This window comes from Barbus barbus (assembly GCF_936440315.1).
Source record: "Barbus barbus genome assembly, chromosome: 13".
NCBI classification, from domain to species: domain Eukaryota; kingdom Metazoa; phylum Chordata; class Actinopteri; order Cypriniformes; family Cyprinidae; genus Barbus; species Barbus barbus.
Window position 1 is genome coordinate 170,001 of NC_136741.1, and position 17,500 is coordinate 187,500.

General features: G+C 42.0%; 3 protein-coding genes across 3 annotated transcripts in view; 1 reads left to right on the plus strand and 2 right to left on the minus strand.

Annotated features, from left to right (window-relative positions):
* LOC306879064 (volume-regulated anion channel subunit LRRC8E) overlaps positions 1-3,461 on the plus strand; it is a 4,904-nt gene extending 1,443 nt beyond the window's left edge. The window contains exon 3 of the mRNA XM_079431752.1: positions 941-3,461. Coding sequence (XP_079287878.1) covers positions 941-3,202 — 2,262 coding nt within the window. The 3' untranslated portion in view covers positions 3,203-3,461. The remainder of the gene's footprint in view (positions 1-940) is intronic.
* A 5,519-nt stretch (positions 3,462-8,980) lies between these two features.
* LOC306879049 (cyclin-dependent kinase 4 inhibitor D-like) lies at positions 8,981-10,572 on the minus strand (the record flags this gene model as incomplete). Its single annotated transcript, XM_079431734.1, has 2 exons — positions 8,981-9,778; positions 10,429-10,572. The coding sequence occupies 2 exons, from the start codon at positions 10,570-10,572 to the stop codon at positions 9,416-9,418; spliced, it is 507 nt and encodes a 168-aa protein (XP_079287860.1). The 3' UTR covers positions 8,981-9,415.
* Positions 10,573-10,905: 333 nt separating this feature from the next.
* LOC306878944 (AP-1 complex subunit mu-2) overlaps positions 10,906-17,500 on the minus strand; it is a 10,709-nt gene continuing 4,114 nt past the window's right edge. Inside the window, exons 8-12 of the mRNA XM_079431569.1 lie at positions 13,348-13,419; positions 13,108-13,266; positions 12,859-12,984; positions 12,689-12,764; positions 10,906-11,965 (exon numbers count right to left, since the gene is read on the minus strand). Coding sequence (XP_079287695.1) covers positions 11,940-11,965; positions 12,689-12,764; positions 12,859-12,984; positions 13,108-13,266; positions 13,348-13,419 — 459 coding nt within the window. The 3' untranslated portion in view covers positions 10,906-11,939. The remainder of the gene's footprint in view (positions 11,966-12,688; positions 12,765-12,858; positions 12,985-13,107; positions 13,267-13,347; positions 13,420-17,500) is intronic.

Below are 17,500 nucleotides of genomic sequence, written 5' to 3' on the forward strand. Positions count from 1 at the left end.
AACAGCATACAAGACTTGGTGTCCCGACACTATTAACCAGTGACTGAAAAGAAATAGTTCACATCAAAATGAAAATTGCGTCGTCATTTACTCAGTGTCATTTTCTGCATGATTTTCTTTCTTTCCTTAAATGCAAGAGGAAATGTTTGAAGAACCTTTGAGCTGTTTTACCATGCACTGACAGAGATTTTTACAACAAACACCAAAGTATCATAAAAGCATAATAACAGTGACTCACACACTTTATTCTGAGCCTTCAGATAGCACGTTTTTTTAATATAAATTCTTCCCCTTCACTCCAGCTTCAGAAATGCTGCATGCAGACACATTATACAGGTTGGTCAAGCTCTTTGAGGCGGTTGCGAGATGAAGTGGCTCTGTATCTCTGCGTCTGGACGCATGTTTTGTGAATCAGAGGCTCTTCTCTGCAGTCCGTTCTTGTGCGGCTGCATTCAAACACACGATTGGCTGAGCAAAAGGCATTTTCACATAAATGGATGTAAACCTAACGTATTAAATGTTAAAACTCTACAGTGGGGTTGTAAATGTACCTTTTGTAAAATTTTGCATGGAAAAGCTGGTAACACTGATTATATTTTACCTACAAAAATCGATCACAGGTTTAAAAAATGCTTTTGAGAAATTGCATTCACCATCCTTGTTCCTCAAAGCTCTGCGCCGCATGTGAACGGGCTTGAACGCCTGATTAGGAATGTGTGCAATAAAGAGAAGCGATTAGGCAAGAGCGTTGGCTGATTAGATAACATGTCTCTGTGGTGTGTTTGCCATCAGACTCCTGTCGTGACTCGTGAACGGGCATTCTTGCTTTTATTTGCCGCCAGAAACATACAGGTGTTTGCAGTGTAAATGTTCATTAGACGAGTGCGATGTTTCATGTGTCATCATCACTGATGCTTAGACAATCTCCATCTCTCCTCAGCTGACCCAAGACAAGATATCTTGCCTGCCGAACCGGTTCACGGATCTGTCCGGTGGAGACAGAGACTGCAGTCACCTGCGGCAGGACGAGGAGAACGAGAGCCTGTGGGAGTTCGCCATCACCAAACATCTCGCTCCCAACGTGGTGGAGGTGTTCGGCCGGAAGAACGGCCTGGATATCCACCAGTACGAGTTCGTCAACCACTTCTGCTACGAACGGGCCGTGCACTGGTACGGAAAGTACTTCCCCTACCTAGTGGTCATCCACAGCATGATCTTCATGGTGGCCAGCAGCTTCTGGTTCAAGTTCCCAGGGACGTCGTCTAAGATCGAGCTGTTTGTGATCATACTGGGGAAGTGCTTCGACTCTCCCTGGACCACGAGAGCCATCAGCGAAGTCTACGAAGAACGGCGAGAGGAGAGAATGGTCGTGTGGAGAAAGAATACGATGACCAAATCAGTCGACGATGCGGCGTCTCCGATCCGATCTTCCATAAAGTCCATCTCGGACCAGAAATCGTCAGAAGCAACCGCGTCGCTCTTGGATAAGAAAGAAGGTGAGCAGGCCAAGGCCCTGTTCGAGAAAGTCAAGAAGTTTCGGACGCACGTGGAGGAGGCGGATCTGCTTTACTTCATGTACATGCTGCAGACGGCACTGAAGGTCTTCAAGTTCGCTTTGATCACTGTTTACAGCGTCGCACTGGTCCCCAACATCCAGATCGTGGTGATGTGCTCGGTGCCTCCGGATCTGACGGGCTTCGCCGCGTTCTGCTGCAACTACAATAAAGCGCATCTGTTCTCCAAATTAGCCTACTGTTACATATGCTTCGTCGGGGTTTACGGACTGCTCTGCGTTTATTCGCTTTACTGGCTGTTTCACCGACCGCTGAAAGAGTATTCCTTTGAGGCGGTTCGCTTGGAGACAGGAATTAACGACATCCCGGATGTCAAAAACGACTTTGCGTTTCTCCTGCACCTCAGCGACCAGTATGATGCCCTGTACTCCAAACGCTTCGCCGTCTTCCTCTCGGAGGTCAGTGAATGCCGCTTGCGCCAGCTCAACCTCAACCACGAGTGGACGGCCGATAAACTCCGCACTCGTCTGGCGCGCAACACCGCCGAGAGGCTGGAGCTCCACTTGTTCCTGCTCCCAGGATTACCGGACACCGTGTTCGAGATTTCCGAGGTCGAGTCGCTCAAACTGGAGCTGATCAGTAACGTGACGGTGCCTGGAACCGTATCGCAGCTTACCGCCTTACAGGAGATCGTGTTGATCCACAGTCCGGCCAAGCTCCAGCTGGCGGCCCTCAGTCACCTGCGTGAGAACCTGAAGGTCCTGCGTTTGGGCTTCGAGGGCCCGGAGCAGGTGCCGCTGTGGATGTACACCTTACAGAGCCTGGAGGAGTTGCACCTCAGCGGCACTCTGAGCACCGAGCTCTCCCGCAGTCCGGCGCTGGACTCTTTACGCGAGCTGAAGAACCTGCGCTTGCTGACCTTACGCTGCAAGCTGACCAAGATCCCGCCCAGCGTGGTGGATGTGTCCGGCCAGCTCCTGCGGCTCTGCATTCACAACGAGGGGACCAGGCTCCAGGTCTACAACAGCCTGAAGAAGCTGGTGAACCTGAGTGCTCTGGAGCTGACGGGCTGCGGCCTGGAGCGGATCCCCAGCGCCGTCTTCAGCCTGTCCCTCCTGCAGGAGCTGGACCTTCGAGAGAACCGCCTCACTGCCGTGGAAGAGATCTTGAGTCTGCAGCACTGTCGCCGTCTGACCGTCCTCAAGCTCTGGCACAATGACATCTCCTGCGTACCCGAGCACATCAGCAAGCTCCGAGCGCTGGAGATGCTGGACCTCAGCTGGAACAAGATCCGCAGGCTTCCACCTAGCCTCTGCTACTGCACCAAACTCCGACACCTGGACCTTTCTCACAACCAGCTATCGTCTCTGCCCTCGGAGATAGGCGTGCTTCAGTGCCTGCAGTTCCTCTCGGTGGCCTTTAACTCGCTGGAGAGTCTCCCCGAGGAGCTGTTCTCCTGTAAGAGGCTGCAGGTGCTGGCACTGGGGAATAACAGCCTCTTCTCACTGTCTCCGCGGGTCGGGAATCTGGCTCAGCTGGTTCGGCTGGAGCTAAAGGGAAACCGGCTGGAGTCTCTGCCTGCGGAGATCGCCGACTGCGTCTTGCTCAGACTGGCTGCTCTGATCGTGGAGGACGGTCTGACTGACCTTCTTCCTCCAGACGTGAAGGACAGAATGAAGCGCAGATAACCGCAGCACTGGAATTCACGTTTGTCTAAATAGAGTGTGCTTTCAACAGCTGATTTATGTGATGACATTAGCTATGTTTCCATCACCGTTTTAATGTGCACCAACGAGTAATGGAAACGCCTAATTTCTAACAAAAATCCCTTAATTCGTAGAAAGGTTTTTACGCTCGCTTGAGGTGGTTTTTACTTGTGTGAAAAAGGGTTAATGCGAATAATGGAAGATGGAAATGCATTTGCCGTATAAATTCCTCCATGCACTTAAAAAAAAAAAGAGATTTTGCGCTCTGGGACGGCAAAACCTGCCTGACCAGCCGACCGATCTCGTTCACAGCATCTGAAATGTTGATTTGGTCGTTCTGAAATGCCTGAGCAAAGTCTGTCATCAAAGTATTTCTGTATAATTGTCTTCCACGACTGCGTTCCCAAACAGCAGCATTCACCTCTGAAAGCATTAACCATATTTATCGTGTTTCGTCTGCTCACTCTGAGGTGCAAGTCATTTATTATACATATATATATATATATATATGAAAATTATTATATTCAGTGGCTTGTTCTACTTTTCTTAGTGATTTATAGTGCCAGTTTATAGGGCTGTAGTACTCGAGTCCGGTTTTTCTGTCGTCTCGGACTTGTCTTGGACTCGCCAAATGTTGTAGTTGGTCTCGACCGAGTCCAGCTATATATGCTTTTTTTCTCTTTCAAAACAAAACCATTAATCTGGCTCGCTTGTTCAGAAAATGGGTAATGTAATTGGTTTAATTTACAATCCATCTAGAAGGGGCGTTGCCATTGGTCGGCTGGTAAATGCACTGCTGGTCATACGCCTGGCTCCGAGTGTGTGCTGCAGAGGCATAATTCATTTTTATTTTGGCCATAGACACAATGTCGGCGAGTTGCATAATACAGTTTGGTTTTACAACGTTTGTTGGCGTTTTCCCTCTCTTCCACCTCACTTTCCTTCGCTTTTATATAGCTTATAAATGCCCGAGCGCATTTCACTGTCAATAGCGCAATTCCGGTCAATTGCTTATCTATAACTTACAACAACAAATATTCTGCAATAAACATAGGCCTTTTATTAACAAAACGAAACAAAAATATACACCATATGTTATAAGCCTAATATAAAACAACAAACTTACAAATGTTTAAAAGTAAAAAAAAACAACAACAAAAAAACCGCTGTGGAACCAAATGAATAAAAACAGAACGAATAAGAGCAAAATGAATAAAGCCTGGAGGATCAAACACCTTGATGCAAAATAAAATAAATAAATTACACAATTTAAATAAAGTAAAAATAAGCAAACACTGGGGCTATGGCTGGGCGATTTTTCAGATTTTATGGATTAATTTTATTGAATTTAATGTTTTGCCACAAATAAATTTTTTATAAATCAAGGAATCGCGATTTTGAATAGAAATATGACCAAACGCTAGAACTAGACACTTTGACACTAACAGTAAAGAGAGAAGAAGATGTCACCGCATGATTAACCGCTCAGGTGTGATGCTCTATAGCTGCTATTCACACAGAATGAGCTTTGTGTTCTCAAAGATGCGACGCGGGAGGTGGAACAGGAAAACATGCAAGAAGATTGGAGTTAAACATCTTTTAATAACTAGAACTTGTTTTAGAAAGCCGTTTCATGCACGAGACGCTGCAAGAGACACGCAACAGTCAAACGCGTCCATGTTAACATAGAAAAACAATGGAAAAGCAGCGTAATCAAATAAAACCCGTGAAGAACTACTGTATGTCTGATATTCCATGTTTGCATCAGGGTGACAGGCTGAAAACTGCTGTTCATTGTTTTACAGAGACTTTATAGTTAATAATACTGGTATACCCTAATTTTGAATTTGAATTACTTGAGAATTTTTTAAGCATTTTTCGTGTATTATTTCTGGACATATATGCATAAGAAAAGTTTGTACAAGATGTAGTTCATGCATCTTTTCTGCAAAGATATTTAGTGATTTGTTTAACATCTACATCATGATGACAGCTTCATGTGTGTGCTGCACTTAGAATAGAATTTTCTTTAACTAGAAGTTTAATAAAGAAAAGTTGCTTGAATCATGTTGTAGTTATATTTTCAAGCTGACTAGTTAAAATTGTACAAAATCGAGAATTGGTCAAATATTCTATGAAAATCAATTTTACATTTTTATTATTATTATTATTTTTGCCATATCGTCCAGCCTAGAAACAAATAAAAAAAAAAAATCAAATTTTTAATTTCTTTAATTTTTCAATCTTTAATTGTTCTCTAACTGAATTAAATGATTTTTATTTCTACTATTAAAAATGGCGTCAGCTTAACACCTGTAACACTGTCTATATCCCCCCATCCCCGGGGGACATATATTGCACCTGTATTATATGGCCTAAGGTAAACCGCAAACAAATGCATGCGCGGCCACACAGACACACAGAGCTGAAGGTGTTTATATTGCTTGGGAGGGTTACATTGTACTATGGTTTCTTTAGGACAGGGGTCTCAAAGCTTGGTCCTGGAGGGCTGGTGTCCTGCAGAATTCAGCTCCAACCCTTATCAAACACACCTGAAACAGCTCATCTAAGCGCACTAGAAACTTTCAGGCAGGTGTGTTGAGGCAAGTTGGAGCTAAACTCTGCAGGACACCGGCCCTCCAGGACTCAGTTTGGACACCCTGCTTTAGAACAAGTAACAAGTTCAAGAACGGGAACATGTTGATTCATTTTTTAGACTTATGTTGCTTGTTCTTTGTAATATTTTCCATTGGCAGCCCATAATATGATTGTTACACTTTAATAAAAATGCTGAAAATGTGAAGTTGCACTTTAGTTTATGTGACTTTAGTGAAATATCTAACCCTAAAGTAAATAAAACAGCCTAATTTGATCCTACAGTGTTGCTGCACATGCTTTTAGATCATTACAAATAATAATGCAAAATGATTATCTTAGAATAGAAGACATGCTGTCTCTCGTGACACATAAATGATCAATAGTTAAGTATGTGGTTTTGAAGAAGATGCTTTTATTTTCTTTCTCTGTTTTGACTCTTATTTAGACTCGGTCTTGACTCGGACTCAATAGTCCTGGTCTTGGACTCGATAAAGGTGGACTTGACTACAGCCCTACCAGTTTATCAGGAGGTTGGGTTCGTTGGAAACGGTGCTTGTTCGCAAATGTTTTATGTGATATTCGTTTGGATGGAAACCAGGTTATTGATGATTTGAGCTCAATAATGTACACCGATTACAGGAATTACACGCAATCCTGACTCCACACATGAGGTGGGTCGTGTTTATGGCGTGAACTTTCACCGGACAGACTTGACAGACTAGATCAGGGATAGGCAACGTCGGTCCTGTAGAGTTTAGCTCCAACCCTAATCAAACACACCTGAACAAGCTAATCAAGGTCTCCAGAATTACTAGAGCTACAGGCAGGTGAGGGTTCTTCAGGGTTGGAGCTAAACTCTGCAGGACTGACGTTGTCCACCCCTGAGACGGGCTGCCCGGTCCAGTTCCTGGACAGATACCTTCAGTTCCGCTCCAACAATCACTGAGATGTTAATTAGGTGCTTTCAGGTGTGTTTGATTAGGGTTGGAGCTGAACTTCTGCAGAAAGATGGGATTGATCACTAAGATGACAGTCTCTCAAAATGAAAAGCCTGCAAAGCGTATGATGTTCTCATGCAGACACATGTTAACAGTAGAGCACAGCAGCCGGGTTCTGGGGTAAATATCATTTTCTCTGTAGGGGAATTCATTTTCAACAGTAACTTAAACCGTTAAAGACAGCCTTGCTGTGAGCTACATGGTTGCTAAATGATGGTTTATGCTTTTGTTAAAGCCACCAGCACTTAATATTTTTACATAATCTTTTAGTAAACATGTTTAACAGTGGTTAAGAAAAAAACTGATTTATGATTCTGCAAAGAAGTCTCCACCAATCAGTGAATCACGGCAAGCAGTGCTGAACTCTTTCTGTATTTCTCAGTAGTGTTGAAGCTCAGATGTTTATCTATTGAAGTAAATGCAGTTCTTAACAATGAAGCCTCTGTGTGTTGTTTCCTGATGGTGGGTGCGGCTGTGTGAGTGGAAATTTCCACAGGTGTGTGTGTAAGTGTAGCCTTACCTTTATACCTGTTGGCATTCCTTTTCATCTCGTGACGCACACAATTAGAAAACTTTGCTCATGGATGTTCAGTTCAGCCAACCACCTGAGCTGCATGATGTCATGTGACCACCTGAGCTGCATGATGTCATGTGACCACCTGAGCTGCATGATGTCATGTGACCACCTGAGATGCATGATGTCATGTGACCACCTGAGCTGCATGATGTCATGTGACCACCTGAGATGCATGATGTCATGTGACCACCTGAGATGCATGATGTCATGTGACCACCTGAGATGCATGATGTCATGTGACCACCTGAGCTGCATGATGTCATGTGACCACCTGAGCTGCATGATGTCATAACACCGATTGGCTGATGACAAACACACACACACACAGAGCCGTGACAGCAGCACAATGAAGTCTACTAGAATATAATGAAGTTATGACTGCATGTTGTGTTCCAAGGAAATATTTGTTAGTATATTCAAATCCTTTAAAAAAAAAAAAGTAAGTTATATATTTACCAGCAGAATCTAACCTTGAATCTTCTGAAGCCTCGGGGACTTCCTCTGCTGGAAGATCAGCTGATGTTTCTGGTGAAAGAGAGAGAATTAACTAAAGTCCATCAGATAGTTTAAAGTGAATGGATTATTAAAAACTCACAGGAGATCTGCATCTGTGAACTAAACTGGATCATTTTGTCTTCATTCATTATTATATTTAGCTAAATGTATGAAATCAGTCAAATAGTTTCACTGCATTGCTTTTCTCAGCAGCAAGACTGTGTCTGGAGATGGTTGGAGATACAGGGTGATGTGACTAGCACGGATATATTTCAGTATATATGCAGTCTGTCAGTATGTGTTTACAGATGCATTTGATTTCTCCTATGGATGTGTTGAGAATTGTGTTATTGTACAGTATTAGTTTGTAGGTTTTGTCCCCTGGACTTCTTCCAATAACAAGACATCATTATTGTACAGAGTGCAAATCTGAGTCTGCGGAGATCATCCAGTCGGGTTAAAACACTCAGTCTGAGGATGATTTACTCACACTGTATCTGGACTTTGATCTCAAACACTCACTGTTATACTGTTGGCATGAATAATCCTGTATTACTGCAGAGGAGTCAGACTTCAAGAAGCAATTGATGCATTAGAGAATCAGTCATTAAAGCAACAATCTGGCCTGAAGCCCTGGAGACCGTGCAGCGGAGACAGCGGGCGCTTTGCTGGACGTAAGAGGGATCCTGAGAGCTTGGCCTGAATGCAGTGAGCAAACAAACCCACCATTGTGTCTGTGTCCTCTCAGAGTTGTAAACGCTCCAGAAAAGCAGCGTTTCTGTTCTGTGACCGCACAATGTTTGCCTTGTACAGTCGCACACATTCCTGTGGGGCAAGCGAGCCGTTCAGGGTCACCTTCAGCTCCCTGACGCATCTTCTGGAGGAATATAGTTCAGCTCGGCAGATTTATGGATAGGGATCATGTTTGTTTGTCTGTGTTTTCTCAGCTGTTCCGAGGAGTTACATCATGTCAAAGATGTTTGGTAATGTGTTATTTGTTTTAATGTTGCACTATGTGTGTTTATTTGCTCATGTTTCTGAGGAGCGATCCATCTGTTGGAAAACATGAGCAGCTACAGCACGGTTAATTCAGACAAACTCATTTTCAGTTTATTAAACACCTTAATAAATAACATCTGAAATACCACGGTAAACATAAACGTTAATATACAGTTCTTCAATAAATAAATCAAATTCATAAAATGTTATTTACAGATGATAATCCGTGAAGCAAATTTACGCACAACGGAGAATTCATCGGTGCACGGATGGCAAGAAATAATTTCACGAGAATAAAAATATTAACAGTTCTGCACAGAAATGTTTTGTAAAACACCAAAGAAAGTTATTTACACGTGTGCCTGGCCAACCCGCATGAGGAGAGCCGCTCTGTGCAAAACCAGTGCTACATATTCCAGATAATGAGCTCAACTACCAACTATCAAACATCCAACATATTAATATAATTACAACCCGCTAATGAGCGGAGAGGGCTCCCCAAACACATGAATCGAGTCGTACAGTTCTTCAATGTGAACTGGTCGCCAGCAGGCGCTCCAGAAGCTCCACCATCTCCGGAGCGCGAGCGTCCCGGGCCACGGCCAGAGCGTCGGCCCCGCGGCCGTCCCGGTGCCCCAGGTCCGAGAGCGGGGCCAGGTACTCCACCACGTCCCCGTGGCCCTCACGGATGGCGATGTGGAGGGGCAGGGCCCCGCTGTGGTCAGGGACGTTGACAGAGGCGCCGTGGTCCACCAGAACCCTCAGCGTGTCCAGGAACCCGGTGCGGGCCGCGTCATGCGCAGGGGTCACTCCGCAGCGGTCCTGGACGTTCGGATCGGCTCCGTGCTCCAGAAGCACACTCGCCACGCCGGGGCAGCCCATCATCATCACCTGCAGACGGCAAACACACGTCACTCCAGGAGCCTCAGGCCTCGCTGAGAACTAGCTACAGGTCACAGCGTTACCTACTTTAACTACAATAACCTCTTACTCAGAACAAAATGTGTCATTAAATCAGTTTTATTTAAAACATTAAATCTGAATATTTTCACACACATACAGATTTAGTTGATTTCTTTCCCGAATTGCATCGACTTCTCTAAAATATGAGACAGAATAGGACATTATTATTCCATAACGGTTTATTTCCTATTTGGGTTTGTGTATCTGCTTTATATTTTAAATGAACAGTTTTTTTCCAAAGCATTGTTAGATGCCAGTGTTTCCTGTCGTAGATATGCAGAGATTTGATAAAAATAAAACTGTACCAAAGCTATTAAACAGTTTCTTATGATTTTAAATCAGTATTTATCCTCAGAATGATCTCAAAGTAAGAAGAGGTGCTAAAGTCTGATTTTGTGGTGGCTGTGCTTTAAAATGATAATAATCTTAATTAAAGTGAGTCTGGCAGTAATCAGTGTTGAGTTCTACTGTAACATTATTATTGATGCTTATTTTATCATAACCTCCGGTGATCGCGATCATATTACATTAAATAATGAACCGCGGCTGGAAGAGAAAGCGAAAGCAGAGCATCTGACCTGCAGCGCGGTTTTGCCGAACTCGTTGAGCGTGTCCGGTTGGAGCCGGTGATCCTGCAGCATCCGCCGCACCGCGTCCACATTCCCCCGCGCCGCCGCCGCGCCGAGGCTCTTCCCGCAGCCGAAGCCGTCCACAACCATCATCTGAGGAGATCTGATCCGAGAAAACATTCAGTGACAGCGCGAACCGATTCAACAGCGTTTCAAGCGCTTACCGGTGTCTCTGTGCGTCGCGGATCAGAACCGTTGTCTGTTTACACAAATCCGTCAAAACAATCACAAATAACGCGCTGAGCTGAGCGCCTTTACATCGCGCGCCTGACCGACAACAGCGCCGCGCGACGAGCCAATCAGCGCTCACACACGCCAACGCGGCTGCCATAATTGGACAAAAGGGAGGAGTGCTGATAGGCGTTGCTACAGTATCGCCGTGGCAACTGCGCCAGCGACCAATGAGAAAACAGAGCGCAGAAGGCGGGCGATTTGAGAAGGTTTATTTGTAAACTGTTGTGTTCATTCACTGCTCTCAAAGATAAAGCTCCAAGAGCTCTATATACAATCAAGAAAAAATTCCAACATATTGAAATACCGCTTCCAATTTGGTGTAAAATCTTTGATAGTGTAATTCAGCCCATAGCGCTGTATGGAAGTGAGGTTTGGGGTCCACTCAGTGATCAGAGCTACACTAGATGGGACAGGCATCCAACAGAAGCCCTACACACAGCATTCTGCAAAATGATCCTAAAATTACAAAGAAGAACACCCAATAATGCATGTAGGGCAGAATTAGGCCGTTTCCCATTGATTATAAATATACAAAAAAGATCGCTCAAATTCTGGATGCATCTAAAATCAAGTCCCAGAGAATCGCTACAAACCCAAGAACTGAACCCTGAAAAGAGTCCACTCAGTCAGCTGGTTCTGAGACTTACTAACCTGACTAACTCTACTAACACTAACCAGTCTCAGACCAGCACTGCTTCTCACACAAACATCAACATAAATCAGATTATCAAACAATCTAAACATATATATCTGGAACATTGGGATCAAGAAACCAAAACACAAAGCAAATTACAACTCTATCAAACTATAAAATTAAAATATGAATCAGAAGAATATCTCCAGAGTGTGAAAGACACAAAGCAGAGACAGATCCTGAGCAAGTACAGGCTCAGTGAGCACAGACTAGCCATCGAGACCGGCAGACACAGAAAGAGCTGCTTACCCAGAGAGCAAAGACACACTCATGATAAACATATTTAGGACAAATATAATCAATTTATTGCAAAATTAAACAGAAATGATTGACAACATATTCCATGATTTGGTGCAAAAAGCACTTTTGAAAATGCCTGAAATGCTGAGTGTGTTTACATTCAACGTCATCGATTTATACAATAATTTTTTGTCTAATGAAATTCTGGCAGGATAAAACCAACTAATAACAGACACAAAAACATTTAATAAACTTCTTCCACAAAATTGCGGTGCAGTTCTCAGTCGCGTCTCTAGCTGTTAGTCCTCAGCTGGTAATCTGAAACATACACAGATATAAATACATGATGATAATTAATACCAATCATCCTCTTGACATCATCTGATCTGCTACATACAGGCTTTTTTAAACCCTGCTTTGTGAGATCATTTGTAAATAACATCTGTACATGCTTTTAAACAACAATGTTTTTCCCCATATATTTCTACTTCTGTATATAGTGCAGAATGCTTTTCTAATATTAATGTTATATTCAATCTCTACAGCATTCTGATGCATGTTTGCACCGTCTGTACGGTCTTCTGTGCCGGAAGACTTGTGTAAACTTGGCAATAAAGCTCTTTCTGACTTCTGATAGATATCAAGTGCTTTTGTATTTACTTGAATATGATTGCATTAATGATCAAAGCAACAACGAGAGAGCTCCTAGCAGGACCTGATGGATACAGCCCTTTTTTACTGTGTATATTATTATTATTATGTATTTATTTAATGTTGTGTCTTTGTCTTTAAATCAGAATCAGAAGAGCTTTATTGCAAACTGTGTTTTTGTCTTGGTGTCAGGAACTTCCAGTACAGACATGCGTATAATTTAAGGTAATAAAAACACTAATAATAAAGAGAATAGACAAAAGATTATAAATAACAATATAGTAATAAAATACAGAGAAAAAGAAAATATGAACATATTAATTTGAATGTCCATATGCAAGTTTTACATTGTTGCTTATTTGTAAACTGTAAAGTGTTGTGAAAGCTCACCTCCGCTCTGCGTGATGTACCGAACCCACGGCAGCGCCTGATAGCCGCTCTTCTCAATGATCTTCATGTACCGCACCTTCACAATAAGATCAAACCATCATACTTTCTTAATCAGAACGTTAAACACGGGGACACGAGTGTAGATAGACTGATGGCGAATGCAGATGCACCTGTATGCCGGACACGGTGAAATACGGGATCTCAAACTTGACGGTGATCGGAGGCTTTCCCTCCATCTCGTCCTTCTCCACGCTCGGCAGACCGAAGTGAGCGCGCATCAGGAACTCCTTTCCACCCTGTCGACCACACCGGAGCTCAGATTCAACAAAACTCACACATACCTGCATGACAAAGGTCTTATAAACACATAACATCTCAGGACAGATGCTTTCTCGAAGCATCTGTATTTGGTTTCTTACTGGGAAGGATTTCACGCTCCACACCACCACGTTCTTCTCAGGAACGTATTTAGCGTGACCGGTGCTGGTTTTGAACTTGGGAGTGTCGGCATCGCTCGGCACCGGCACGTGGATCTCCACGTTATTGGCTACAGACTGTTTTTTAAACTGCCCTTTAGCCTGGAGTAGAGAGAACAGAGACTGGATCAGATCAGTCTACATATACTGAACAACATGCTTAGTGTGGACTAACACACAAACCTTCACCATGATCTCCACCCGACTGTGAGAGAACTTCTCAATAACCGACTCGATCCAAATGAGCGGCTTCACCTGCAGACCAAAGACGGATACGGTTACAGAGAGACTAACACACATCGGCTGTGTGAGACTGCTGCGATGATAACCATACTGCCAGGACTGAATTCCCTTGTGTTCACGATGAACAGATAAATCATCATGAGCTGGGCTGTGTGCTGTAGACAGAGGCGCACAGCTGTCTGTAACGTCACTGAGATAAGCATGATGGGTATTCTTCACTGTCAATCAAACTCTCTCACTTCATGAAAAACAGCAGATCAACCGTGTGTCCACAGGAAGATCAAACAGGGCTTTGAGTGACAGAGGTTAAAAAACACTTCATTTTAAGGTGTTCTTGTTACATGTCCTTACTATTATAATAATTAATTATGCATAATTACATGTAACAGGGTTCCCACGGGTCATGGAATTCCTGGAATTTTAAAAGGTCTATTCCAGACATTGAAAGTCAGGGAATTTTATATACTTTTTGTCCAAGTCATGGAAGATCAGGGATTTTTGTTGATTTCTGCATTCAGTACTTGACCTGTGTAAACAGCAGCGTCTCGGACACGCGCGAGCCCTGAATTCAGTTTCTCACAGCATCTTTCTTGCGCCTGAATCGACAAATATATACAAAAGTATAAAAATGCCCGTCTTGGCAAGTAACTTTGTAGCTTTAACAATGATTAATCTATAATTAATTAGTCTGTAAACGGCCATTAACAGAGGCCAGAGATGCTGAAGACGGACGCAAAGAGGAGAAAATACCAGATCAGGCAGAACAAGATTCAAAATGTGCGAAATATAGGAATCCTAAACATTGAATTTTATTAGAATGTGTTTCTGAGGGGAACTGGTTGTTTTCAGAAAAGTTTACACGGCGTTTTCTTTTCATCTTGCCTCTGTTTAAAGCATTTAAATGAGTGTTAATACGCCAGCACTGCTGTGTTTATAGTGTAACCAAGGAAACGCTGTATCTCTGTTCCATAAGCGCCACCTGCTGTCAGAGAGAGGAACTGCGTCTCATTCAGCCCGTCTGCTGTTTCTGTTTCATCTAGCATCATTTCACAAAGATAAAGTCACACCAGGGGGGGCGTTAGGGGTGGGCTAAGGGGGCTGGAGCCCCGAATGTTTTCAGTAAAGCCCCGAATGTTTTTATTACTATGCCATCAATGAGTTTCAATCAATGTTCATCAATGTCCAATAAAGTAATTTATATTAGAATTTAAATAAATAAATAAATATCTCTCGACTCTCATGTCTACAGTGTCAGTCAATTTACGCGTTGTCATTCACACCCGACAAAAACCGCCCACTGAGTCTAGTGCTTCTGACTGACATGTAAACTGGCCAACCATCGACGAGCGTCTGTACGATCCAGCCAATCAAATTAGATCTTTTGGAGCCAGGCGGTTTGTTGGCGTGTAGTATTTTAATAGATCAATTTATTTGAAAAATAAAATGGATATTTCAAAATTCTTCAAAAAAAGGAAGTAAAACACCAGCCAACACTTGAACGCCAAGATACAACAGCTTCAGGTATCTGTAACTTTTAATCATAGTATTATATTTCTTATTCGGTTTTAAATTGTGTCTGATTTAACGTTACATTTTGAACATCTAACAGTTAACGGTTGCGCAGCACAGTCTTTAGGACACACACTCACACGCACACACACACACACACACAGAGCGGTTATAATGTTGGGTTAGCATGGTCTGTGGCAGACTTTTCGTGTCAGGGCAACAATTCAATAAACAAGATAATAAAAAAAGACATATTTCGCTAAGGAAATGGTTCCAAACAAAGCATGTTGTTGTGCTCTGCAGCAACACACAGCGGTGTTTACTGAATAAATTTGCGAGAGTAAATGATTCACTGACCCATTCATTAAAACAGTTGCTTACTTTTTTTCTGAATGAATCATCTGTTTCGAACGAATCGATTGATTAAAGGACTGACTGACTCACTCATTAAGGCAGTGGCTTGCCGCCACCTAGTGGCAAAGTACCATTCTAATTTTTTTCATCATTTCATATTTCTGTATTCCAAATTTTATATTTGATACATTAGCCTCATAAGATTATTTATGCAATTTGTAAGTGCTGTGTAAGTGCTCCTTCAAAAATATAAGTGTATAGAGCCCTGCGTTTATAATTATACTTGGATGAAAATGAGTCATCCTTAACATTTTTGGTGTTTTGGATTCACTACAGCTGGAGAACAATTAAATACAAAATAGGTTATAGGCTCTACTGGGTGATTTTTTATTTTACTGAATAACATTCATCATTTTCCCATACAGTGTATAGATTTTTAGGCGTTCTATTATCTCAAACAGCCTGAAAAATAGTGCATTTAGCTGACGTAATTGGGAAAAAATCTCCCCGGGGGAGCATGTCCCCGGACCCCCCTAGCTTTGGGCTCAGCCCCGAATGTTTGCATCGTCTGGCTCCGCCCCTGAGTCACACCATTCTGTTTCTTCAGATTTTGAAATTATGCAGTCTAAAATAAATTAAAAACATTGCATTTTTTTTTTTTGTTTTTGGATTGATTCATGATTAAAATGCAGTGGTTGCCTTGCCGCTAATTTCAGATGGCAATGCTAAATCAAGCTGCAACACAGTGAAGAATATCCAAATGTTATTTTGTAAGTAATTATTCAATTTCTGTACCTGAACACCTACAAACATAAAAACTTAAGCAAAATTTAATTTCTATCTTTGTGCTATATATTTAATTTAGCCATTACTTGCAATTTGTTCATTTGTTCTTATTTATCTTTAATGATGTTTGAACTTCATATTAGATACTGAACTTGTATATATATATATATATATATATATATATACTTTTTTTTTTTTTTTTTGCTGTGGTATTAACATTGAAATTGAGATTTGTAAAACAATTTTGGTATCTAAAATATTGGTGTCATAAGTTTATATATTAGAATACAAAAATCAAAGTTGATAACAGCAACTATTTTATTTTATTTATTTTTTGTGGCAAGGCTAGTGAAAATATTAACAGGGCAAGTAATAATTTTAACCACTGAAAAAATCCTTAGCATTGAGCCCTGGGCTATTTTTCCAGCGCCATCTTATTCCCTTCCCGCTCGTCAACTGGCTATCACTGTCAAATGCATTCACCAGGACACCAGGCTGTACCGGTTAACAAAGGCAAATATGCCAGAAAATTAACATTTTTGGGAGCTTTGTACGGTGACCGAGAGATCTCAATGCATTGCAAATAGAAAAAACACCTGCAAATTAAGAAAACAACTTCCTCAATTTTACAACGCACACGCTGCAAATGCTCACAACACAACCAAAAAAAAAGAGAAAGAAATGCACTGCAAATAGAAAAAAAACCGCCTGCAAATTAAGAAAACAACTTTCGTCAATTTGACAACACAAATTAAAAACATTGCATTTTTTTTTTTTTTTTTTGGATTGATTCATGATTAAAATGCAGTGGTTGCCTTGCCACTAATTTCAGATGGCAATGCTAAATCAAGCTGCAACACAGTGAAGAATATGCAAATGTTATTTTGTAAGTAATTATTCAATTTCTTTACCTGAACACTGCACAAATGCTCACAACACAACCAAACAAAGAAACGCACTGCATATAAAATTTATTTGGCTGTATTGTGAGCATTTGCAGTGTTTCTTTATTTGTTTGTGTTGTGAGCATTTGCACCACCTGCTGTCAAACTGATGAAGATGTTTTCTTGATTTGCTGGTGCTTTTTCTATTTGCATGTGTTTTCTGAAGTTGCAGCGCGTTGAGCTCTCGGCCACCGTAGCTTTGGCTACAAAATGACCTCTTCAAAGACTGAGTTTAAAAAAAAAAAGTGTAAAAAATATCAAAGAGCATTTAATGGTAAAAAAGCAACAACAACAAAAAAAAGGCTCAGCACAACAGCGGCCTGTTTTTCCATTCATTATAGGTCATGGAAATTCAGCTTTTTAGTCAGTGAAAGTCAGGGAAAAGTCAGGGAATTTGACTTAAGACTGGGAACCCTGATGTAAGTAACCCTAAACCAAACCCTAGTTCTAACCCTAACCGTATAGTAAGTACATGTAGTTAATTAATATTACTCAGTATT